This window comes from Pristiophorus japonicus, chromosome 17 (assembly GCF_044704955.1).
Source record: "Pristiophorus japonicus isolate sPriJap1 chromosome 17, sPriJap1.hap1, whole genome shotgun sequence".
Classification (NCBI taxonomy): Eukaryota; Metazoa; Chordata; class Chondrichthyes; family Pristiophoridae; genus Pristiophorus; species Pristiophorus japonicus.
In genome coordinates, this window is record NC_091993.1 from 34,816,173 (window position 1) to 34,841,630 (window position 25,458).

Genomic DNA, 25,458 nt, shown 5'->3' on the forward strand with positions numbered 1-25,458 from the left:
ACAGAAGTGGGCGATGTTACACAAGTGGGTATAGGCAGTCTGTGTGTTGGAGAGGATATGGGAGCAGGAGGTAAGCTCAGTGTTGAACAGGATGTTGAAGTTGTGATCAGTCTGGTTCAGCAGACAGTGAGTAGGGAGGGGAATGAGTCAGTGGTGAGGGTCGAGAGTTTGTGGCAGGGCCAAAGACAACGGTTTTCTTAATGTTTAGATGGAGGAAATTACAGTTCATCCAAGAATGGCAGCAAATATGGTGGAAGGGTCAAGAGATATGGTGGAGGTAGAGCTGGGTGTCATTACCATGCATGTGGAAGCTGACCCCATGTCTGTGGATGATGTCGCCAACAGTTAGCATTTAGATGAGAAAGAGAAGGGGGGCAAGGATAGATCCTTGGGGAACTCCCAAGGTGATGGTGCAGGTTGGCAAGAGAAGTAATTGCAAGAGATGTTCTGGTTACTATCAGCTCCGATGGACAGACCACATCATCCGTATGCCCGATATGAGACTCCCAAAGCAAGCGCTCTACTTGGAGCTCCGACATGGCAAACAAGCCCCAGGTGGGCAGAGAAAATGCTTCAAGGACACCCTCAAGGCCCCCTTGAAGAAGTTTAACATCCCCACCGACACCTGGGAATCCCTGGTGCAAGGTCGCTCAAAGTGGGAGAGAATAATCCGGGAAGGCGCCAAACACCAAGGCTCTTCGCCAGAAGCAAGAGCAAATGGCATAAGGAGCGCATGACAACCCAAGCACTGAGAATGTAGTTCCTGCATCAAACGTATCACGAGAACTCATTTTTAATCTGGAAGCAAGTCATCCTCGTCTCCGAGGGACTGCGTATGATGACGACTATCAGCTCCTTCCTTTAACGCCTAAAGATGCTGGATAAAGTTCAGCAGAAGTGTAGGGGACTTTCAATTATTCCTCTGTGTGTATAATTTGCCTTCTCATTGTAACTTGACTGTTAATGTACTCTATAAATCTCTCCATGTGCATATTCCTGGTAGGTTACTGGCAGCAACAGCAATCACTAGACAAACATTATAGTAAGTGTGAGGTCCAAGTTTTCTAGAACTAGTTGGCATTTACATACCAGAAATCAGACCATAATGACATTCATCATCACTTTCAATATCTTGTACATGCCACAGGCTCCTTTTAATAGTCCAGCATTGTCATTTATCTGAATAGCTCTTACAAAAGGTCCTTCACACATGAACTGAACTCATAATATGGAAGTAGGCTTTGCATTATGTATCTCACAGCAAGCATGCCTTGCAGCCTCGGGGGTATACAGCACAAGAGTACATTTATTTCAAAAATCTTTTATTAGATTAAATGATGTACAAAATTTATGCAGCATGATACCACTAACTCTTGACTTTCGCCATCCAACCTATGTAAAACCACCATCTTATTTTATTACAAGTTGTGTTCGTGCCTTAGGAACAGTATCTATAAGATACATTAGATTAAAAATTATACAACTCTTCATATAAACACCCTTATTTTAAAAATGACAATAGTACCTCTTTTTGTAACATAAAAAAGATGCCTCAATGCTACCATTTACATCAATATTTTAAGGTAGACATGTGGCTTTATCGTGTTGACAATTCAACCGATTTGGGTCTCATATTATTTATTTGCATAAAGATAGATTGCAATCTGCCCATTACCATATTTACAAGGATTTCAATACTTTTTTCTTTTAAATTCAATCTGCATGTACCACAAATACTAGCATTACACCAAAGTGTATACACAATTGAAATTCATTAAAATCAGGTCACCAGAACATCCTTTGGACTGTGCTGGCTAGACAATCAGCTCAGATTTTTATTGTATTATTTTTATCGATGGGCCTATTAAAACCTGTCAGATTTTGTCAGACAAAACGCTATGTCATCACATTTTATCGAGTATTTTTCTGCAAGGTAGCTCTTGGTTTGAATAAATATTATTTGCACCTTTGTACAGTTGAGCTTGTACCAGTTTACATGGCTTTACTTAATAAGTTGATTAAAAATGGATTAAAATGTATGTGTTGTGCAGACTTAAAATTGGACATTTACCGTTGCTTAAAATCTTGACATTGTTCCAATTAAGTTTGCTTTCCACATTGATTGCCCCTGCTGAGTGTACCTCTTTTCTCCCGCTATCCGATCACAACAGATCATTAACTGCTTATGTCATTGCTGCAATTCTCAACAGGCCAAGACACAAGTACAAAATAGCCAGTTACATTTAGATTGTACTGAATGCATTACACAAGACTACAGACAGGTCACAGCATCCTTTACCCCTTTATTTCAATGCACCAGCCAAGGCTAGATGTTGGAAGTCTCATCCACAGAACTCCTCGTGATCCTTCAGATGCAGCGACAGAGGCGACTTCAGGCAATTTCAAGTATCGGGCTTGAGGAAATTCTCCCTGTACCATTCTCAGTGCCTAAATCATCAAGCGTATAGGATTTCTTACATCTTTGGTACCACTGCCAGACTGGATTGCAACTTCCACATCATCTTGAGACAGTATCACTTTGTCTGGTGTATAATCATTTCGCTTGATATCTAAGTCAAGCACAGAAAAGAAGACGTTACATTTTCATTGTGTGCTGGATCAAAAAAAAGCACCGGGAAGGTAAATGAAATGGTTGCTCTGGGTCTGTCTTTTTTGCAGGTATTAAAACAATTGAGGGGGGAGCAGGGAGATTGGCAATTGTCCTGGCCATCCTTACACTGATATCCATCAAAAGCAGATTATACTAGTCATTCATTTCAGCAGGGTGTGTAAAACAGCTACTGCATTTGTAGGTACAAGTCATTGCTCTGGAAGGTAATTCATTGTATGTGAAGCACCTGGAGATTTTTTTGACATGTGACAGGCAAAATATAAATGTTCACCTTCCTTATCCACGTTGGAGGTTGTTTACCACTTTGCTCTGGTTTGTCACGGATGGATTATACCAGCTCCAATGTTGCACCCGCCCATTCTGTCGCATTATCTAACCAGACTTTTTTGCCTGCTCTTGATCCATTACACAAGAACATAGGAACAGGAGGCGACCATTCAGCTCCTGAGCCTGTTACACCAATTAGATCATGGTTGATCCATATCTTAATTCCATTTACACGCCTTTCCTTCCATATCCCATAATACCCATGCTAATCAAAAATCTATCAATCTCAGTTTTGACATTTTCAATCGACTCCCAGCCTCTCAGCTTTTTGGGAGAGGATCTTCCAGATTCCCACTGTCCTGGGTATGAAGAAGTGTTTCCTGACATCATCCCTGAAAGGCCTGGCTCCAACTTTAAGGCTTGTTCTGGACTCCCCCATCAGAGGGAATAGTTTCTCTCTATCTACCTCAATTAGATCACCCCTTAATGTTCTATTCAAGGGAATACAAGCCTAGTCTATGGAACCACTCCTTATAATTTAACCCTTTTTTGGTGAACCTGCACTGCACCACCTACAAGGCCAATATATCCTTCCTGAGGTGCGGTGCCCAGAACTGAACACAATTACTACAGATGTGGACTAACCAGAATTTTATACAACAGTAGCATAACTTGAACCCCTTTGTATTACAGCCCCCTGTGATGAAGGTTAACATTCCATTAGCCTTTTAATGTTTATACCAGCCCAGTGACTTCTGCATTTGAACCCTAAATCTCTCGGCTCCCCCACAATTCCGAGCTTCTCACCATTTAGAAAATACTCTGATTTGTCTTTCGTAGATCCAAAGTAGATGACCTCACACTTCCCCAAATGAAGCTTCATCCGCCACAGTTTTGCCCACCCACTTAAACTATTAGTGTCCCTTTGCAACTTTCTACTTCCATCCACACTACTCACTGTGCCGTATAACTTAGGGTTATCGACAAACTTTGATATACGGCTCTCTATTCCTTCATCCAAGTCATTTATAAACATAGTGACAAGCTAAGCCATCAGTACCGATCCTTGGGAGACACCACTAGTCACATCCTGCCAATTGGCATATACACTCATTATCCTTACTCTCTCTTCCATCTCCTAACCATTTCCCTATCCATGTAAAAAGATGGCCTCCAATTCTAGGTGCTTTTCTCAACAGTCTCTCGTGTGGAACTTTATCGAATGCCTTCTGGAATTTCGTGATATCAAGAAGTGGCTGAGCGCACTGGGTACAGCAAAGGCGATGGGCCCCAACAACATCCTGGCTGCAGTACTGCAGACTTGTGATCCAGAACTAGCCACACCTCTAGCCAAGCTGTTCTTGTACAGCATTGGGCTCAAATAAAGCAGGTGGCTACAATCAGAAAAAATCTCTTCCAATAGAGTATAGGCCAATTACTCAGGTGTGTGTGTGTGTGTCTGGGACCCAACCAAACCCATTCTGATCTGTGGCCAACACTCAGCTTGGTTTTAAAAACAGGACATTTCTGGATTTCTGTCACTGTGGCAACAGCTGTCCGGCAAATAGAACAAAGCTTTTTGTGTTCAAATGTATATATTTTTAAAAATCAGACAAAAACTAGGGATATTTGTGGAGAAACCCTTTGTCTTTAGGAAAGGCAGTTATGGTGTCTGCTAAACACACCTTCCACACAAAACAGTCCTAAATTTTGAGTTGAAAACAAACTAGCATGGACCACTGTCTGCAAGAGGACAGGAGAAAATGGAGATGAAACCAATTGATGAACTGTTTCCTTTGTTCTGAGACTCAGTTTTCACGATGAGTTGCGAGGTGGAGAAGGCATTGACCGCAGAAACCGCACAACCACAATGTTAAATCACTTCGCCAGGATCATAAAAAGTAGATTTGGAAGTGCAACATTATTTGGATAATACAGATGCACATTTTTTAACTGCAACCACATCAAAATGGTTTAAGATCCAGAACAGGAAGGGACAAAGGGACTCACTGAATCCAGATGACTTTCAAGTATTGATTGAATATAAAAGCTTTATCTGCATAATGAAGAAACAGACCAATTTAAATGTTTACACTGCAAATATGGCATTGAAATTTCAAAATGAGGGGGGATCTTGATCGAGCAAGTAGGGAGAAACAGTTCCCTTTGGCAAGTGTCACTTCTAAAAAATAATTGGGAAAAAATCCAGAGGTAAAATGAGAATATTTTCCCCCAGAAAGAGGGCTGTTAAGATCTGGAACGCACGACCTGAAAGGGTGGTAGTAGATTCCATAGGAACTGTCAAAAGGCAATTGGACATGTGCTTGGAGAGGACTCATTTGCAGGGCTAATGGGAAAAGGCTGGGGTGTGGAACTAAATTGGACAGCTTTCTCAAAGAGCTGGAACAGGTATGACATGCTGAATGGCCTCCTTCCGTGTTGTAAGATTTTGATTCTAAATAAGCCCCACAAGTGGCAAGTGCATTTGATAATTAAGGTGCTGTCCCACGGTGGAAGACACTAAAAACATCCAAAAAATTGAAAATCAAGGGGCTATTAGGAGGGAGGAAACTTAAAACAATCACTATCACTAGAGAAAAAGTACTAGGTAAACTAATGGGACTAAAGGTGTACAATTCCCCTGCATCCTTGCGTCTTAAAAAAAGTGGCTGCAGAGAAAGTGGATGCATTGGTTGTAATCTACCAAAATTCTCTTGATTATGGAGAGGGCCCAGTGGATTGGAAAACTATTTAAGAAAGGAGACAGAAAGCAGGAAACGATAGACTAGTTAGCCTAATCTCTGTCAGTGGAAAAATACTGGAGTCCATTATTAAGGAAGCAGTAGCAGGACATTTAGAAAATCATAATACAGTCAAGCAGAGTCAGTATGGTTTCATGAAAGGGAAATCATGTTTGACAAATTTGCTGGAGTTCTTTGAGGATGTATAATGAGCAGGGTGGATAAAGGGGAACCAGTAAATGTAGTGTATTTCGATTTCCAGAAAGCATTTGATAAGGTGCCACATAAAAGGTTACTACAGAAGATATGAACTCACAGGGTTGGGGACAATATATTAGCATGGATAGAGGATTGACTAACTAACAGAAAACAGTCGGGATAAATGGGTCATTTTCAGGTTAGCAAACTGTAACTAGTGGGGTACCAAGGGATCAGTGCTGGGGCCTCAACTATTTACAATCTATAGTAATGACTTGGATGAAGGGACTGAGTGTAATGTAGCCAAATTTGCTGATGATACAAAGATAGGTGGAAAGCAAGTTGTGAGGAGGATGCAAAAAATCTGCATAGGGATATAGACAGGCTAAGTGAGTTGGCAGATGGAGTACAATGTAGGAAAATAAAAAAGCAAATTATTTAAATGGGGAGGGATTACAAAATGCTGAGGTAGAGGGGGATCTGGGGATCCTTGTACATGAAACACAAAAAAGTTAGCATGCAGGTATAGCAAGTAATTAGGAAGGCAAATGGAATGTTGGCCTGGCAAGGGGGATGGAGTATAAAAATAGGGAAGTCCTGCTACAACTGTACAGGGTGTTGGTAAGACCACACCTGGAGTACTTCGTACAGTTTTGGTCTCTTTATTTAAGAAGGGATATACTTGCATTGGAGGCAGTTCAGAGAAAGTTCACGAGGTTGATTCCTGAGATGACGGGATTGTCTTATGAAGAAAGGTTGATTCTGAGGGGGCTTGACAGGGTAGATGCAGAGAGGATGTTTCTAGAACTAGGGGGCATAGTTTCAGAATAAGGGGTCGCCCATTTAAAACAGAAATGAGGAGGAATTTCTTCTCTGACGGTCATGAATCTTTGGCATTCTCTACCCCAGAGAGCTGTGGAAGCTGGGTCATTTAATATATTTAAGGTGGAGATAGACAGATTTTTGAATGATAAGGGAGTGATATGGAGAGCAGGCAGGGAAGTGGAGTTGAGGCCAAGATCAGATCAGCCTGATCTTATCAAATGGCAGAGCAGGCTCGAGGGGCCAAATGGCCGACTCCTGCTCCTATTTCTTATGTTCTTATGTAAGACATGGGGCCACAGTCTGCCGCAGGAGAGGACAAAAAGCGAAAAAACAATTAAAATAAATTGGAGCGACAATCACCTTCAGCTGATTTGACCAAGTGCTTCTGTGTCAAACTAGCAGAGATATCATCGAGCTGGTGTCCAATCTTTTATTCCTTGGGACTTTTCTACATTAAAGATGTTAGATAAATATTGCTAGATGCTAGATAAATACAGGGGCTAAATACTGCAGAAACTCTAGAGTATAGAAAGTGCAGGGGGGAAAGTAAAAAGGAAATTAGGAAAGCAAACAGAGGGCATGAAAACATTTTGGCAAGTAAAATCAAGGAAAGCTCAAAAATGTTTTATAAATACATTAAGAGCAAGAGGATAACTAAAGAAAGGGTAGGGCCTATTAGAGACCATAAAGGTAACCTGTGTGTGGAAGCCAAAAACGTGGGAATGAATATTTTGCGTCTGTTTTCACGAGGGGCGATGCAGATACTGCTATCAGGGAGGAGGATTGTGAAATATTAGATGAAATAAACAGAGTGAGAGGAAGTATTAAGGGATTAGCAGCTTTGAAATTGGATAAATCCCCAGGCCCGGATGAAATGTATCCCAGGCTGTTGAGAGAAGGAGAGGAAATAGCAGAGGCTCTGACCATCATTTTCCAATCCTCTTTGGCTACAGGTGTGGTGCCGGAGGACTGGAGGACGGCTAATGTTGTATCTTTGTTTAAAAAGGGAGAAAGGGCTAGGTCTAGTAATTACAGGCTAGTCAGCCTAAGCTCAGTGGTAGAAAAATTATTGGGAAAAATTCTGAGGGACAGGATAAATCTTCATTTAGAAAGAAACGGATTAATCAAGGACATGGATTTGTTAAAGGAAGGTCGTTTCTGACTAACTTGATTGAATGTTTTGAGGAGGTAACAGAGGGTCAATGAGTATAGTGCGTTTGATCCAGTGTATATGGATTTTAGCAAGGTCCCACACGGCAGACTGGTCACGAAAGTAAAAGCCCATGGGATCTAAGGCAAAGTGACAAGTTGGATCCAAAATGGGCTCAGAGGCAGGAAGCAAAGGGTAATAGTTGATGGGTGTTTTTGTGACTGGAAGGCTGTTTCCAGTGGGATTCCGCAGGGCTCAGTGCTGGGTCCCTTGCTTTTTGTGGTATATACCAATGATTTGGACTTGAATGCAAGAGGTATGATAAAGGAGTTTGCAGATGATACTAAAATCAGCCGTGTGGTTGATAATGAAGAAGAAAGTTGCAGACTGCAGGAAGATATCAATGAACTGGTCAGGTGGGCAGAACAGTCAGTGGCAAATGGAATTCAATCTGGAGAAGTGTGAGGTAATGCATTTGAGAAAAACTAACAAGGCAAGGGAATACACATTAAATGGTAGAACACTGAAAAGTGCAGAGGAACAAAGGGACCTTGGAGTGCATGTCCACAGATTCCTGAAGGTAGCAGGCCAGGTAGATAAGGTGGTTAAGAAGGTATACGGAATATTTGCCTTTATTAGCCGAGGCATAGAATACAAGAGCAGAGAAGTTATGCTTGAACTGTATAAAACACTAGTTAGGCCACAGCTAAGTACTGCGTGCAGTTCTGGTCACCACATTACAGGAAAGATGTGATTGCATGAGAGAGTGTACAGAGGAGCTATACGAGGATGTTGCCTGGACTGGGGAATTTTAGCTATGAGGAAAGATTGGATAGGCTGTTTGTGTTTTCTTTGGAACAGAGGAGGCTGAGGGGAAACCATATTGAGGTGTATAAAATTATGAGGGGCCTAGGACATATCTATTTCCCTTAGCAGAGGGGTCAACAACCAGGGGGCATAGATTTAAAGCAATTGGTAGAAGGTTTAGAGGGGATTTGAGGGGAAATTTCTTCATCCAGAGGGTAGTGGGGGTCTGGAACTCGCTGCCTGAAAGGGTGGTAGAAGCACAAACCCTCACCACATTTAAAAAATACTTGGATGTGCACCTGAAGTGCCGTAACCTACAGGGCTACGGACCGAGAGCTGGAAAGTGGGATTAGGCTGGATAGCTGTTGGTCAGCCAGCGTGGACACGATGGGCCGAATGGCCTCGCTCCATGCTGTAAATGATGACGATTTCTGCGATTCTATAAATTCCAGCCATTGTTTGTGTTGTGGAACTCCTTTAATGGCCCTCTGGGTAAATACATTGTGGTAATGAACCATCCAGATTAAGCAGCTCCCAGATTCAATCCTTGGTTTTTGCTGAATTAGCCAAATCCCAGATAAAGGGCCCTACAGTTGACCATGTGTTTTCCAAGGTTAGGGAAGAAAATCCAAGAGCCAGAGCTCCTATTCTACTCAGCTGTGGCTGCTGGAAATGCACGCGATCAAATAACCCAACAGTCGTTATCCGGCTCACCAAGAAGAAGTGTCAGGGTCACTAACACTTGTGAAATTATTGCCCAGCATAGGTCAGAGGGAAAAGCAAGAAAAGCACACAGTAAAATCTTACCGGGAAGTTTGAGTCTCCCGCAGCATGAATTACAACGGTGTTTAGTCCGAAAATTCTTAACTGCATCTTCACCCAAATTAGCAGGTCCAAATACCATGTCATGTGACCTGAAATAGAAACACCATATATAAACCTGGACACAGCAGTCAACTTGGAGATTGTATCACATGATGTAGATTGCACACTGGAAGCTTCAAAAGTCCATCTGCAGACTTAAAGAAATCTCAACTACATTTCATACTATGGCTTTTCCCAACTGGCAAAACATTCAGTCTCAGCTAGATCATTCATTAATGAAGCACACTGAAGAGGGATTCCCTTACATTCGTTTTGCTGCACATCACAAGGGTCACAAAGCAGCACCTCAAGTGGATAAGGCCAGAAAAAGGCTAATGTAATACTGGGTTTAATGGCAACAGGTATAGACTATAAATGTTGAGACGTCATGGTGAACCTATGTAAAACCGGAGTTCAGTCAAGGAGGAATGTTGAGGCAAGGGAGAGGATGTGGTGCAGATTCAGTAAGATGCTGCTTAGTATGGGGAAATACAAATATGAAGACTTGAAAAATTGGGGCGGGTTTCATTATAACCAAGCAGATCATGGGGCATGTAGGAAAATGTGACAACCGATTTGTGCACAGCAAGCACCCACAAACAGCAAGCTCCCACAAACAGCAATGAGATAAATTATTAAATAATCTGTTTTAGTGATGTTGATTGAGAGATAAATGTTGGCCAGGAGAGAGAATTCCCCATCTCCTTCAAAAAGTACATGTGATCTTTTACATCCACCTGAGAGGGCAGACACAACCTTGGTTTAATATCTCATCTGAAAAACGTCACCCAACAGTGCAGCACTCCCTCAGTACTGCACTGAACTGTCAGCCTAGACTATGTGCACAAGTCCTGAAGTGGGGCTTGAACGCACAACCTTCTGACATTGTGGCAAGCGTGCTACCCACTGAACCATGGCTCACACATGTAGTTAGAAAGAGTTTTCAGTAGTTGAAGGGTCTAGACCAAGGGGACTAGATACAAGATATTTAGGACAGAGTGCAGGAGAAATGTTTTCTTTTTTATACACAGAGGGTTGTGAGGCTGTGGAATGCACTACCAGAGTTAGTGAATGAAGCAGAGGCTACGTCAACTTTTAAGAATAGTTTAGATAGGTGTTTGAAGGAAAGGGGGATAAAGGGATATGAGAACAGGGCAGGCTCCTGAGATTAGGACTGCTGCTCACATGAACTGGTTGGGCCGAACAGTCCGTTACTCTATTAGAATTTCTATGTAACTCCATGCATTTATAAATTGCCTCAATGTAGAAAAACCTTACAAGGATCTTCACAAGAGTGAGGAAAATAGATGCGGAGTAAAAGAAGCTTAAGAGAAGAAACTGGGTCAAACAGGTGGGATTAGAAGATAGGGAGCTAGAGAGGCAAACAGGTTGAGAGAGGGAATTCCAGTGTGGACTTTATGCAGCTGGAGGTATGGTTGCCAGTGGTGGGGCAAGAGAAAGGTTGGAGGTACACAAGAGGTTAGAGTCAGAAGAGGAGATGGTGGGGGGGCAGGAGTGAAGGAAGTCGTAAAGCTACAGAGAAGGGTGAGTCTCTGAGGGATTTAAACACAAGGATAAGAATTTTATATTTGAGGCTTTGGGGGAGCAGGAGCCAATATAGGTCAGCAGGAATGAGGGTGATGGGTGCAGGATAGCATTTGGACAGCAGAGATTTGGATGAGCAGAAGTTTGAGCATGCAGAATGGAAGGATATGGGGTTAGAAGCTCAGCAAGCTTTTGAACAGACCAGGGTGGGGGGGGGGGGGGGGAAAGAGAGTCAGTGGCAATTGTACATCATTTGTGCAGGGACTGAAGACGGAGGCTTTAGACTTCCCAATGTTTCGCTGGAGTGTTACAGGTCATCCAAGACGAGGTGTCAAACAAGTAGATTGGCAGAAAAATGTACTGAAAGGGTCGAGGGTGGTTGTGGAGAAATACAGCTGGGCGTCACTTGTATACATGTGGAATTTGACTCTTAAGTCAGTGTGTGGGGTGGGGGGGGCAAGGATAGCTCCTTGGGGGACTAGAGGTGACACTGAGGTGGGAAGAGAAGCTACAATCAGATAGGCAAGAATGGTACCAAGCAGGGATGTCCTATATCGTTGGACAAAGGAAGAGAGGTGTTAAGGAGGGAGTGTGATCAATCTTGCTTTTACCAGGTGTAAGAATTTCACGGGCATTCGCTGGGCAGAAGTTGGGCAAATAGCTCGACGCGGAGACCCTTCTCCAGGGGATGTGTGCGATTTGTCAAGAGAATTCTTGACCGATTGCAAGTTCCGGTTTTAGCACATACCCAAACCGGGAACTTGCCCGACCCCTACGGGCATTGTACACCTCGTACACGCCCATAGGGCTGTAAATTACAACCCAATACTCCAGCTGAGTTCTAACCAGTGTTTTATTGAGGAGATCTGTTATGCCAATTATATTCAACTAGTCTCCCTGCTGTAAAGGATTAGAAAAGGCTACTGCCAATATCAACTTAGCCAATTGTCTTCGATACAGACCTACGGCACTCTATGCCAACTGCGAGTTGAGGAAGGAAGAAAGGCCCTATGTAAACTGATACTTACCGTTTCTCCTCAGACTTTATTACTGAGGGATCAGTCAAGTTCTCCCCAACACCTACAAGAGGAAATGTACAAAATTATATGAATTATACCAATACCTCATTTATAATGAGCTTAAGAAATAGGAGCAGGAGTAGGCCATTTGGCCTCTTGAGCCTGCTCCGCGATTTAATATCATGGCTGATCTGACCATGGACTCAGCTCCACTTCCCTGCCCGCTCCCCATAACTCTTTATTCCCTTATCGCTCAAGAATCTGTCTATCTCTGCCTTAAATATATTCAATGACCCAGTCTTCACAGCTCTCTGGGGCAGAGAATTCCACAGATTTACAACCCTCAGAAGAAAGTCATAGAAACATAGAAAATAGGTGCAGGAGTCGGCCATTCAGCCCTTCGAGCCTGCACCGCCATTCAATGAGTTCATGGCTGAACATGCAACTTCAGTACCCCATTCCTGCTTTCTCGCCATACACCTTGATCCATCCCCCTAGTATAAGGACTACATCTAACTCCTTTTTGAATATATTTAGTGAATTGCCCTCAACAACTTTCTGTGGTAGAGAATTCCACAGGTTCACCACTCTCTGGGTGAAGAAGTTTCTCCTCATCTCGGTCTTAAATGACTTACCCCTTCCCTTAGACTGTGACCCCTGGTTCTAGACTTCCCCAACATTGGGAACATTCTTCCTGCATCTAACCTGTCTAAACCCGTCAGAATTTTAAACGTTTCTGTCATGTATCTTACATTATTATATATAACTGTATCCCAACATGCTATACATGACTATAATAAGATATGACCTGTAACCACCAGCATACCTTACCACCAGGGGTGCACTTGCAAGAGACAGGTATATAAGGACAGGTCTCAGGCAAGTGCAGCATTCCAGAGTGACCTTGACTTCACTACATGCCTCGTTTAAATCTGGACTGAGGGGACAGGACTTTACAGTTTCTATGAGATCCCCTCTCATTCTTCTGAACTCCAGTGAATACAAGCCCAGTTGATCCAGTCTTTCTTGATATGTCAGTCCCACCATCCCGGGAATCAGTCTGGTGAACCTTCGCTGCACTCCCTCAACAGCAAGAATGTCCTTCCTCAAGTTAGGAGACCAAAACTGTACACAGTACTCCAGGTGTGGCCTTACCAAGGTCCTGTACAACTGTAGCAACACCTCCCTGCCCCTGTACTCAAATCCCCTCGCTATGAAGGCCAACATGCCATTTGCTTTCTTCACCGCCTGCTGTACCTGCATGTCAACCTTCAATGACTGATGTACCATGACACCCAGGTCTCGTTGCACCTCCCCTTTTCCTAATCTGTCACCATTCAGATAATAGTCTGTGTCTCTGTTTTTACCACCAAAGTGGATAATCTCACATTTATCCACATTATACTTCATCTGCCATGCATTTGCCCACTCACCTAACCTATCCAAATCACTCTGCAGCCTCATAGCACCCTCCTCGCAGCTCACACTGCCACCCAACTTAGTGTCATCCGCAAATTTGGAGATACTACATTTAATCCCCTCTTCTAAATCATTAATGTACAATGTAAACAGCTGGGGCCCCAGCACAGAATCTTGCGGTACCCCACTAGTCACTTCCTGCCATTCTGAAAAGTACCCATTTACTCCTACTCTTTGCTTCCTGTCTGCCAACCAGTTCTCAATCCATGTCAGCACACTATCCCCAATCCCATGTGCTTTAACTTTGCACATTAATCTCTTGTGTGGGACCTTGTCGAAAGCCTTCTGAAAGTCCAAATACACATCAACTAGTTCCCCCTTGTCCACTCTACTGGAAACATCCTCAAAAAATTCCAGAAGATTTGTCAAGCATGATTTCCCTTTCACAAATCCATGCTGACTTGGACCCATCATGTCACCTCTTTCCAAATGCGCTGCCATGACATCCTTAATAATTGATTCCATCATTTTACCCACTACCGATGTCAGGCTGACCGGTCTATAATTCCCTGTTTTCTCTCTCCCTCCTTTTTTTAAAAAGTGGGGTTACATTGGCTACCCTCCACTCCATAGGAACTGATCCAGAGTCTATGGAATGTTGGAAAATGACTATCAATGCATCCGGTATTTCCAAGGCCACCTCCTTAAGTACTCTGGGATGCAGACTATCAGGCCCTGGGGATTTATCGGCCTTCAATCCCATCAATTTCCCCAACACAATTTCCCGACTAATAAGGATTTCCCTCAGTTCCTCCTCCTTACTAGATCCTCTGACCCATTTTATATCCGGAAGGTTGTTTGTGTCCTCCTTAGTGAATACCGAACCAAAGTACTTGTTCAATCGGTCTGCCATTTCTTTGTTCCCCGTTATGACTTCCCGATTCTGACTGCAGGGGACCTACGTTTGTCTTTACTAACCTTTTTCTCTTTACATATCGATAGAAGCTTTTGCAGTCCATTTTAATGTTCCCTGCAAGCTTCCTCTCGTACTCTATTTTCCCTGCCCTAATCAAACGCTTTGTCCTCCTCTGCTGAGTTCTAAATTTCTCCCAGTCCCCGGGTTCGCTACTATTTCTGGCCAATTTGTATGCCACTTCCTTGGCTTTAATACTATCCCTGATTTCCCTTGATAGCCATGGTTGAGCCACCTTTCCTTTTTTATTATTATGCCAGACAGGGATGTACAATTGTTGTAGTTCATCCATGCGGTCTCTAAATGTCTGCCATTGCCCACCCACTGTCAACGCCTTAAGTATCATTCGCCAATCTATCCTAGCCAATTCCTCCTCATCTCAGTTCTAAATGGGTGATCCCTTATTCTTAAACTATGCCTCCTAGTTCTAGATTCCCCGAGGGGAAACATCCTCTCTGCATCTACCTTGTTGAGCCCCCTCAGTATCTTGTATGTTTCAATAAGATCAATATGCATCAATGTAGTATCCAGGCTTTGCAATCAGATTCACCAAACTTGCACAGAACTATCCTGATGAGAAAAGATAGACCCTGCTTGGATTCTGCCTTTTGATGCTGATGTCTTCACACCAAGACTGCTGCAGTTTCAGAGACTACTACCTGCACACTTCTTGCAATAAAGTTCTCTCTGGTGTCCCCAAAGGATCTATCCTTAGCCTCCTCCTATTTCTCATCTACATGTTGCCCCTTGCCGACATCATCTGAAAACACCGTCAAGTTTCCACATGCCCGCTGACGACACCCAGCTCTACCTCACCACCACTTCTCTCGACCCTTCCACGGTCTCTAAATTGTCAGACTGCATGTCCGACATCCAGTTCTGGATCAGCAGAAATTTTCTCCAATTGAATACCTGTATTGGGAAGAGCGAAGCCATTGTTTTCGGTCCCCGCCACAAACTCCGTTCCCTAGCCACTGACTCCATCCCTTTGCCCAACTTCTGTCTGAGGCTGAACCAGACTGTTCGCAACCTTGGTGTCATATTTGACACTGAAATGAGCTTGCGACCACATATCCACAGCATGACCAAGACCGCCTATTCCCACCTCTAACATTGCCCAACTCCGTCCTTGTTTCAGCTCATCAGCTGCTGAAGCCCACATCCATGCCTTTATTACCTCTAGACTTGACTATTCCAACGCACTCCTGGCAGGCCTCCCACATTTTACTCTACATAAACTAGAGCTGATCCAAAACTCAGCTGCCCGTGTCCTAACTCGCACCAAGTCTCGCTCACCCATCACCCCTGTGCTCGCTGACCTATATTGGCTTTCAGTTAAGCAACACCTCGATTTCAAAATTCTCATCCTTATTTTCAAATCCCTCCATGGCCTCGCCTCTCCCCATCTCTGCAATCTCCTCCAGCCCCCCGCCCCCGCCTGAGATGTTTGGTTGTTCTCAGTTCTAACGTACCTAATGCAAATCCCAAACCTATTCAAAGATGAAACCATTGGGAACAAATTTAGAATGACCAATTATGTATAGTATTTGTTCAAGAACAAAGAATATCAAAAGCACTTGCACCTCACTACAAATGGATACCAGATTGCCTCACTAACACAGAGGCCGCTTACACTCACCCTGCAAGTCTAGAACCAACAGTTCACCTCTAGTATACTCATAGGTCCAGTGACTAAAGGCAAGCATGGTCTCCTCCAGCATGTTGTTTGGACGGATCTCATCTCCACTGTTATGATTGAACTTCCGGAACTCTCCAGTCATACACTCCTCAATCGCAAACCATTGGCTTGCTGAATGGCAGTATAGAAGGAACACTTCCAGAAACCTGAGGTTAAAACAGACACACATTCAGCATACTAATATAGGAACCAGACGACGTCAAATTGCTACTCTAAAAACAATTATATATAAATTCTTGGATGCAAGAGGAATGAGTCATAATCCTACAGCCATTCACAGTTAAACACAGAATTAGAAGTTACTTTAGTATAAAGGGGTTGAATGATTAATGTGATGATTTTATTTTCTTTCCACACAAGGTAGACCTTATAGTTCATAAACACAGCCCTCGTCACGCTGAGCAAGAATCAAGCATCATCCACAACGCCATTCAGTGCAACCCTGATATATAAATACAAGTTGATTTTATTTTCAGTACTCCTAGTCTAGATGGGTTTGTACAATCTGTATAGGAGCATTTTTCTGTCCAGAACAAAGAAATGCAAAATTACTTATATCACTCTTGTCAGCTGCAGCAATCCCAGAAGGCATAACAGTTACATAGATCTTACTTTGGAAATAATACTGAGATGGGAAATAGCTGGTGAGTGCATTGGATCCATCAGAAGCTGTTGCTTCTACTGCTAGAGATCCATGAGGAAGCAAGATCAGACATCAGCTATTTGCACTAGTTGAAGATTGTTTTCCTGAATACCAACGTTACATGACTATTCAGTGTTGGGATTTTTTTCTTTGAAGATAATCGTGTTTTATTTAAGATTAGGTTTAGTGAAAATCAGTCTTATTTAGAGCAAATGCTAAGACTATAGCATTGAGTTAATGTGTCCAACTTGTGCTTTAATTAATTGTCTCGAAAATAAAGAAAAACACAAAGGAGCGAAGAAAGAAATTTTAAAAACAGCAATTGCATTTTAAGACAGAGCAGTATTTTAGGAATCTAGATTAGGCTTGTATATTTTCAGATTGAATTGTAACTTATTAAAACATCACATTTGAGCTATACAAGTTCACTCTGCAACACTAGTCAATTGCCTGTGGCATTGCACACTGGGAATCAATATCAAGTGTAGTTTTCAGGTGAAGCAGAGTGAGAGGGCGAGTGGTAACTAATTCAGAATGCGCAGACATCACTGAAGTCGTACCCATTCTGTCCTTATATTTGTAAACCATTATAAATTTCTGTGTCCACATTGATAATGACAACTGTCAACATAAAATTGTCATGCTGCAGTTACACCCTCCCAACAACAGGAGCGCTGCAGTCCCCAACGAGAGAGGGGCTGGAATTACAGCGTGATAAATTTTACATAGGGCTTTTCATTGGAAGTTTGGATTTAGGAATTTATAATGGAAAAAGTTGGCAGGAAAATGTGCATGCAGGCATAAGACTATTATATATATATAGTACAGATAGTGACTCAATTATTTCTATTCACCTTGGAGAATATGGAATGGTCTTTGGTTTCATTTGGTTGAAGGCAAAGGCAAGCTTCTGTGCAGCCCTCTGCTGCTGAATCTCCTGGGAACGAGAGGCTGGTTAGCAACACATACAGTAAAATCCAAAACACAGAGCAACTATTATAAGCTGAAATACACCACAGCATTCCACCAGATCAACAGTCACTCACTCAAATGCTTGAAAACAATTTTTAATTTAAATTAAGCAACACCGGTGTAAGACTTTACAACATCAACATTTTATTTAAAGATAGTGTTAAGTGCTCTTCATTCCATGAAAATGGTGTAGAATTTTTGATGATAATGTATTTGTATTTGGCAGTGTGTTGTGATGCTACTCTGCATTGAACACATACTGCTAGCAGCTCTCGGCAAATGCAAGCTCTCGCAGAGGGGCGAGTGCACCTTCTTTTGTGCCTTCAGCTCACACTAGTACATAGCTCATTATAGTATTAGAGGTTCTGAGCAGTAACTTTATTATGCTTAACCCTAGTGTGGGGGGGGAGCGGGGGGGCGCAGTGGGGGGGGGGAGCGGGGAGCGCGGCGGGGGGGAGCAGGGGGCGCGGCGGGGGGCGCGGCGGGGGGAGGTGGAGGTTCTGGGTGGGGGGGCGGGTGGTGTGGCAGTGGGGGTATGTGATGGGGGGGTGGGGGGGTGTGAGGTTATGGTGTGGTGTCTTTTGCCTTTTCTGCCCCAGAGATTTGACTACTTCCAGTGAGAATAAGTGACCATTTGTTGTCGTCGTTTGATTGCGAATAGTTTTCTGTACTGCATGGTGTTTATAGTACCAATTAAACAAACTATGTGCAACATATTCTATGGATAGTTACATGGGCTTGTGCACACAAGCCACAATGCTTTTTGCTTTGAGTACCACAGTGCTGAGGTCCAACAACACAGTGCACACTGACAGTTCAATAAAAAACACACTTAAAAGCAGCACTGCATAGAGAGTAAAAGATCTTGCATTTATATTGGGTCCTTCACAACCTCAGCACATCCCAAAACATTTCATAATGAAGTCTTTTTTGGCGTGTAGTTACAGTTGCAATATAGGGAAACAGGGCAGACTATCTAGCTCTACTTCAAATAGTGCCATGTCGACTTGAGGGCAGACTGGGCCTCGGTTTAATGTCTCATCTGAAAGACAGCATCTCCGATAGTCCAGCACTCCCTCACTACTGCATTGAAGCGACAGCCTAGATTATGTGCCCAAATCTCTGGAGTGGACCTTGAACCCACAACCTTGACTCCGATGTGACAGGGCGATCACTGAGCTAAGGACGACACTTGTAGCAGATCTCAGCGAGTGGGAAATTACTGGCAGCCTGGTAGGTGTGAATCTAGATGCCTCAAACCTCATCAATAAGCACCACTGTCAGCAGCTACAGCCTCAAATGCCCTTAGCTGCTGCTGCAAACTCTACACACACACACCAACCTGCCACTTCACTGCCAACAGCAGCAGCTTAACAATTCTATGGGTTGCCTGACAGTGATAATACCAATGCTTTAATTTGTACCAGTGTTTTATATTCCATAAAAGGTGTTATTTTTTGGATTCTATACTGAACTTGGTACAGAACCAGCAATTTTCCTTAAAGGATTCTACACTAGTTGCTGCATTGCTAATTTATTTTTAATTATTTGCATATATTGACATTTACTGCATGGTGTGACGTGCTTTTCCTCTTATGCACAGGTTGTGCTTTGTTTGGCAGGACCCCATTTTCCTACAGTTGCTACATCCAACACTGTGTGCTACAAAATCAGATGTGTAACCAGCATGATTATTAATGAATATTCCACTTTTGATTAGATTCATGATTTAAAAGGCTTTGGCCTCTTCCAATAATTTTTCCGTACAACTATCTTGTGATAAGTGGTATTGATCAACCTCAGTCCAGTTCCCAGTGGTCATTGGACTACAGCTCAAAATGGTCCTGAATTCAGCACTTAGTGGCAATCCCACTCCAAAAGGCCACAGGAAATGTCACATGGTGTGGGAGGGGGTGCTCTTCCAGGGTTGGGGCTGAGCATGCCACAGGAAATGTCACATGGTGTAGGAAGGGGTGCTCTTCCAGGGTTGGGGCTGAGCATAGAGCTTGGCTCTAAATCTGGTTATGTTATACCTGACCTGAGAATACTTGATACTAACACTATGTGCTTGAAACATTTTCTAGCACTAACCTCCCTCATCAGTACGCAAACTACACATGTACAGAACCACCTACTATTTATAGATCACAAATTGTATTCAACTAAGTTTCCATGTTGTTGCTGGAAAATCAAGTGGAAAACAAAACTGTTCTTTCTCTGTCAATCAAATTGTCATGTATATCGTGGACTTTTCATCTCCCACCTAGATATATTGATGCCATACAGAGCACTAGACACACACAAACCCCAGGATTGTTTCGTGCCCTTCATCCAACAATCTTCTATAGAAAGCTTTTTTTAAAAAAAAGCAGCTCTTGCAAATTCCCCAAATGAAAAATTGCAATGATAAAATATTGACTAGATATAGGTCATTTTCAACTGAAATAATTGGGTCAGTCATTTTCTGTGTAAGCAAACACTGTCACGGGATTGTAAGCCTTCATATTTACAGCAGCAAGTGGCATAAAATCAGAAGGAAAATGAGCAGCTGCGGTTCCAAAATTCAAATGTTAAGAGAGTTACAGACAACTTCCTGGAAAAGAATAAAGGAGTATTTCACAGCGTGAAAAAGAAAGCAAAAATATATAGCCCAAAGAGTGATGAGCATTTACCTTCAAACACAGATGCAACACAGTATCTTCCTTGTAGATTCTCTTCCATGTGTTCACGACCTCAGGAAGAAAAGATTTCACAATATACAGTTGACCTGGTTTTAGTATATCGAACTCAGACCACGTGCACTCCACTTTTAATGCTCGTCGCAATCCCCCTCCCATTTCTTCTTTGCTTAAGAACTCAATCTTGGCACACCGCCCTTGTTGCGACCAGGAAGACATGCTATTGTTCAGACTGATTGGCGAGCTCTCCTCAAGCCTATATATTGTCACAGGTTCACCTTTAACACAAGAGGAGAAATGTAAAATGTGAGAAAGTTCAAAACAGACCCATGGTTACAAGGAAGCAAGCGACAACCCCCCTTTTCTCCATTTGCTGCTACTATGGACATCATTCCTCTGAACTTTCTTCATTTATGCCTTCTAAACTGCAAATATGCCACACTTCAAACAATCTCCACACTCCTTTGTTGAAACCAACAAGAATCACCAGTCCTACTGAAAGACATGTTTTCCCAAGGACCCCAAATCTGTGAGCTCCTTACCTTCTTTCTTCCAGCAACCTGCTGGCTTTACAAACTCAAGCTTAGCATCAATGAATCACTGCCCTTTGCTCTCCTAGTCCTTTTAACCTTGATGATACAAGAACACAAGAAATGGGAGCAGGAATAGGCCACTTGGCCCCTCAAGCCTGCTCTACCATTCATGGCTGATCTTTTACATCACTCTCCTGCCCGAGCCCCATATCCCTAGATTCCCTTCGCTTCCAAAATGCTATCTAACTCAGTCTTGAGAGTAGAAATAGGAGACCACGGCAGGTTAATGCGTGGCTGGAGATAGGCTGCAGGAGGGATTCCTGGGACATTGGGACCAGTTTCTGTGGCTGAGGGACCTGTTCAAACGGATGGGTTGTATCCGACAAGAGCTGGGACCAATATCCTCAGGGCAGGTTAATAAGTGCTAAGGGGGAGGGTTTAAACTAATTCGGCAAGAGGTTGGACATCAAGATGCAGTATTAAAGTAGAAACAAAGTGCAGAGAGGACTGGGAGAGAGTGTTGAGAGTTAGAAATAATACAAAATTAGCTGGGATAATAGAAAAAACAAAGAAGTCTAAGTTAGGTGTGTATATGCACGGTGTGGTTAGAGGTTGGTGAGCTGCAGGTGTGAATAGCCAAGTGAGAATATGATGAAGTGGTGATAACTGCCACTTGGCTAAAAAAAACGGCAGGGTTGGATGCTTAATATTCCTGGGTGCAAGGTATTCAGGAAAGATCAATCATAGAAATTTAAAGCACGGAAGGAGATCATTTCAGCCCATCATGTCCGTGCCGGCCGACAAAGCTATCTAGCCTAATCCCACTTTCCAGCTCTTGGTCCATAGCCCAGTAGGTTACGGCACTTCAAGTGCACATCCAAGTACTTTTTAAATGTGGTAAGGTTTCTGCCTCTACCACCCTTTCAGGCAGTGAGTTCCAGACCCCCACCACCCTCTGGGTGAAAAAAAATTCCCCTCTAAACCACCTATAGGTTGAACCTCTCTTATCCAGTACTCCTTTAACCAGCAACTTCTCTTGTCCAGCATAAATCCCGGCGGGAGGTCGCGACCTGCATCGTGTCCTAGGGCTGGCTGCTCCTCTTCTCCCTGCTGCCTCCGGTGTTCCCTCCTTGCTCAGGTCGGAGCGCTGTCAGCAGTATCCGGTAAGTTTTTATTGTAATGGTTCATTTTGGGCGGAGACACCAACTCTCGGGGCAGCAGGGTGACTGTGTACCTGTGCGGAACCTCAGCGAAGTGTCGCCGTGAGCTGCAGGTCAGCCCAGAAAGATCAGCAATGTTTACAGCGGAGTATAAATTCTTCCAACTGATGTAAAGTCCAATGTCTGATCTTGAGAGTTGTTTTAAGCATTAATTCAGAGAGCTTGCAATACTTCAGCCGTCATTCTCTCAACTACAAAAACGTGCCTAATCGTCAATATCAGTTGTTAAATTTAAAAACTGATCAGATGATTTTAGGCAGTTTGTATCATCTGCAAACTTCTTAATCATACCCCCTATATTCAAGTCTCATCATCATCATAGGCAGTCCCTCGAAATCGAGGGAGACTTGCTTCCACTCCAAAAATGAGTTCTTAGGTGATTGAACAGTCCAATACCGAATTACAGTCCCTGTCACAGGTGGGACAGATAGTTGTTGAAGGAAAGGTTTGCCGCACGCTCCTTCCGCTGCTTGCGTTTGGTTTCTGCACGCTCTCAGCGATGAGACTTGAGGTGCTCAGCGCCCTCCCGGATGCACTTTCTCCACTTAGGGCGGTTTTTGGCCAGGGACTCCCAGGTTCCGATGGGGATGTTACATTTTAATCAAGGAGGCTTTGAGGGTGTCCTTGAAACGTTTCCTCTGCCCACCTTGAGCTCGCTTGCCGTGTAGGAGTTCCGAGTGGAGCACTTGCTTCGGGAGTTGTGTGTCAGGTATGCGAACAATATGGCCTGCCCAGTGGAGCTGGTCAAGTGTGGTCAGTGCTTCAATGCTGGGGATGTTGGTCTGGTCGAGGACGCTAACATTGGTGCGTCTATCCTCCCAGGGGATTTGCAGGATCTTGCGGAGACATAGTTGGTGGTATTTCTCCAGCGATTTGAGATGTCTACTGTATATGGTCCATGTCTCTGAGCCATACAGGAAGGCGGGTATCACTACAGCCTGTAGACCATGAGCTTGGTGACAGATTTGAGGGCCTGATCTTCGAACACTCTTTTCCTCAGGCAGCCGAAGGCTGTGCTGGCGCACTGGAGGCGGTGTTGAATCTCGTCGTCGATGGCTGCCCTTGCTGATAATAGGCTCCTGAGGTATGGAAAGTGGTCCACGTTGTCCAGGGCCGCGCCATGAATCTTGATGACTGGGGGGGAGTGCTGTGTGGTGGGGTCAGGCTGGTGGAGGACCTTTGTCTTACGGATATTTAGTGCAAGGCCCATGCTTTCGTACGCCTCAGTGAAGATGTTGACTATGATTAAATCATTGCTATATACCACGAAAAATAAGGGACCGAGTACTGAGCCCTGCGCAACCCCACTGGAAACATCCTTCCAGTCACAAAGACAGCCATCAACCATTACCCTTTGCTTCCTGCCTGAGCCAATTTTGGATTCAACTTGCCACTTTGCCCTGGATCCCATGGACTTTTACTTTCATGACCTGTCTGCCACGTGGGACTTTATCAAACGACTCGCTAAGATCCATGTACACTACATCAAACGTGCTAACAAGTTAGTCAGACACGACCTTCCCTTAACAAATCCTTGCTGACTATCATTGATTAATCCGTGTCATTCTAAATGAAGATTTATCCTGTCCCTCTGAAATTTTTCCAATAATTATCCCACCACTGAGGTTAGGCTGACTGAGGAAAAAAAAAAAGAGGTGTCATATTTAAGGAAAGATATACTTGCATTGAAGGCTATTCAGAGAAGGTTCACTAGGTTGATTCCGGAGATGAAGGGGTTGACTTATGACGTTAGGTTGAGCCTATACACATTGGAGTTCAGAAGAATGAGAGATGATCTTATCAAAACATATAAGATAATGAGGGGGCTCAACAAGGTGAATGCAGAGAGGATATTTCCACTCATAGGGGAAACTAAAACTAGGGAGCATAGTCTCAGAATAAGAGACCGCCCATTTGAAACTGAGATGAGGAGGAATTTCTTCTCTCAGATTTGTGGAATTCTCTGCCCCAGAGAGCTGGGTCATTGAATATATTTAAGGCAGAGATAGACAGATTTTTGAGAAATAAGGAAATGAAGGGTTATGGGGAGCAGGCAGGAAAGTGGAGCTGAGTCCATGATCAGATCAGTCATGATATTAAATAGCGGAGCAGACTCAAGGGGCCAAACAGCCTACTCCTGCTCCTATTTCTTATCCCTTTGCAGCCTCTTTGCATATTCCTCACAGCTTACTTTCGCACCTAGTTTTGTATCGTCAGCAAACTTGGATATAAGTCTTTGATTTAGATTGTAAATAGCTGAGGCTCCAGCATTAATCCTTGCGGAATTTCACTGGTTACAACCTGCCAACCCGAAAATGAGCCGTTTATTCAGACTCTGTTTTCTGTCCGTTATCCGATCCTCATTGTGGGCCTTAGCCCTTTACCTATATTTTGTAAAAAAGGATCTACTTGTTGCAAATTCACTGGCATTTTTTGTATTCCTATGATGTGGCACACCTAATTCAAACAGATATTACACACATAAAATGTGACATGCAATTAACCTCCAGCAGGTGGTGCTCTAAACTGAGCTTTCTCACAACAGACTAAATAGCCCAACATGTGAACAGAGATACTGTTGCTATCTGTAGACACACTATACGCATTTTCTACACACACTTGAATTAAGCTAGCAACATTTCACAATATCTGTTTGTAATTAACTTTAATTATATTTAGTTGTACTTGGAAATAAAATACTGATTTGCATAGCATGAAAATATATATTTCCATAATTTCCAATGGCACATTGGGTTCACCCCAAGAGCAACACATGTGCTTCGGCAGCTAAAGATGGAGTAAGCACTTCATAAAGTAGTAACATTTCCTATAAAAAATTCTTAATTTGAATAATTTGCTCTATAATTTACATCTTAGCTCATCTTATCCCCATATGCATATTTTAACGCAAGAATTTAAAAACTTGCACTTATATAGCAACTTGCATGACTTCAGGAAATTCAAAGCGCTTCACAGACAATGAAGCATTGTTGAATCGACAGACTGGTGAAATGGGCAGACACATGACAGATGCAATTTAATGCAGAGAACTGTGAAATTATGCATTTTAATAGGAAAAATTAGGTGAGGCAATATAAATTAAATGGTACAATTTTAAGGGGATACAGGAACAGAGATCTGGGATACAAGTCTTTGAAGGTGGCAGGACAAGTTGGAAATAGTTGTTAATAAAGCAAATGGGATCCTTGGCTTTATAAACAAAGGCATGGTGTACAAAAGCAAGGAAGTAATGTCAAACCTTTATAAAATCAC

General features: G+C 43.1%; 1 protein-coding gene across 2 annotated transcripts in view; it reads right to left on the bottom strand.

The window, feature by feature from the left end:
* Nucleotides 1-1,305: 1,305 nt before the first annotated feature.
* The window catches only part of trpm7 (transient receptor potential cation channel, subfamily M, member 7), a 147,584-nt gene continuing 123,431 nt past the window's right edge, over nt 1,306-25,458 (bottom strand). For both annotated transcript variants that reach the window (XM_070858629.1, XM_070858628.1), the window contains 6 exons: nt 20,427-20,710; nt 17,637-17,719; nt 16,080-16,285; nt 12,058-12,109; nt 9,428-9,534; nt 1,306-2,570 (listed from right to left, as the gene is read on the bottom strand). In XM_070858629.1, coding sequence (XP_070714730.1) covers nt 2,449-2,570; nt 9,428-9,534; nt 12,058-12,109; nt 16,080-16,285; nt 17,637-17,719; nt 20,427-20,710 — 854 coding nt within the window. In that variant the 3' untranslated portion in view covers nt 1,306-2,448. The remainder of the gene's footprint in view (nt 2,571-9,427; nt 9,535-12,057; nt 12,110-16,079; nt 16,286-17,636; nt 17,720-20,426; nt 20,711-25,458) is intronic.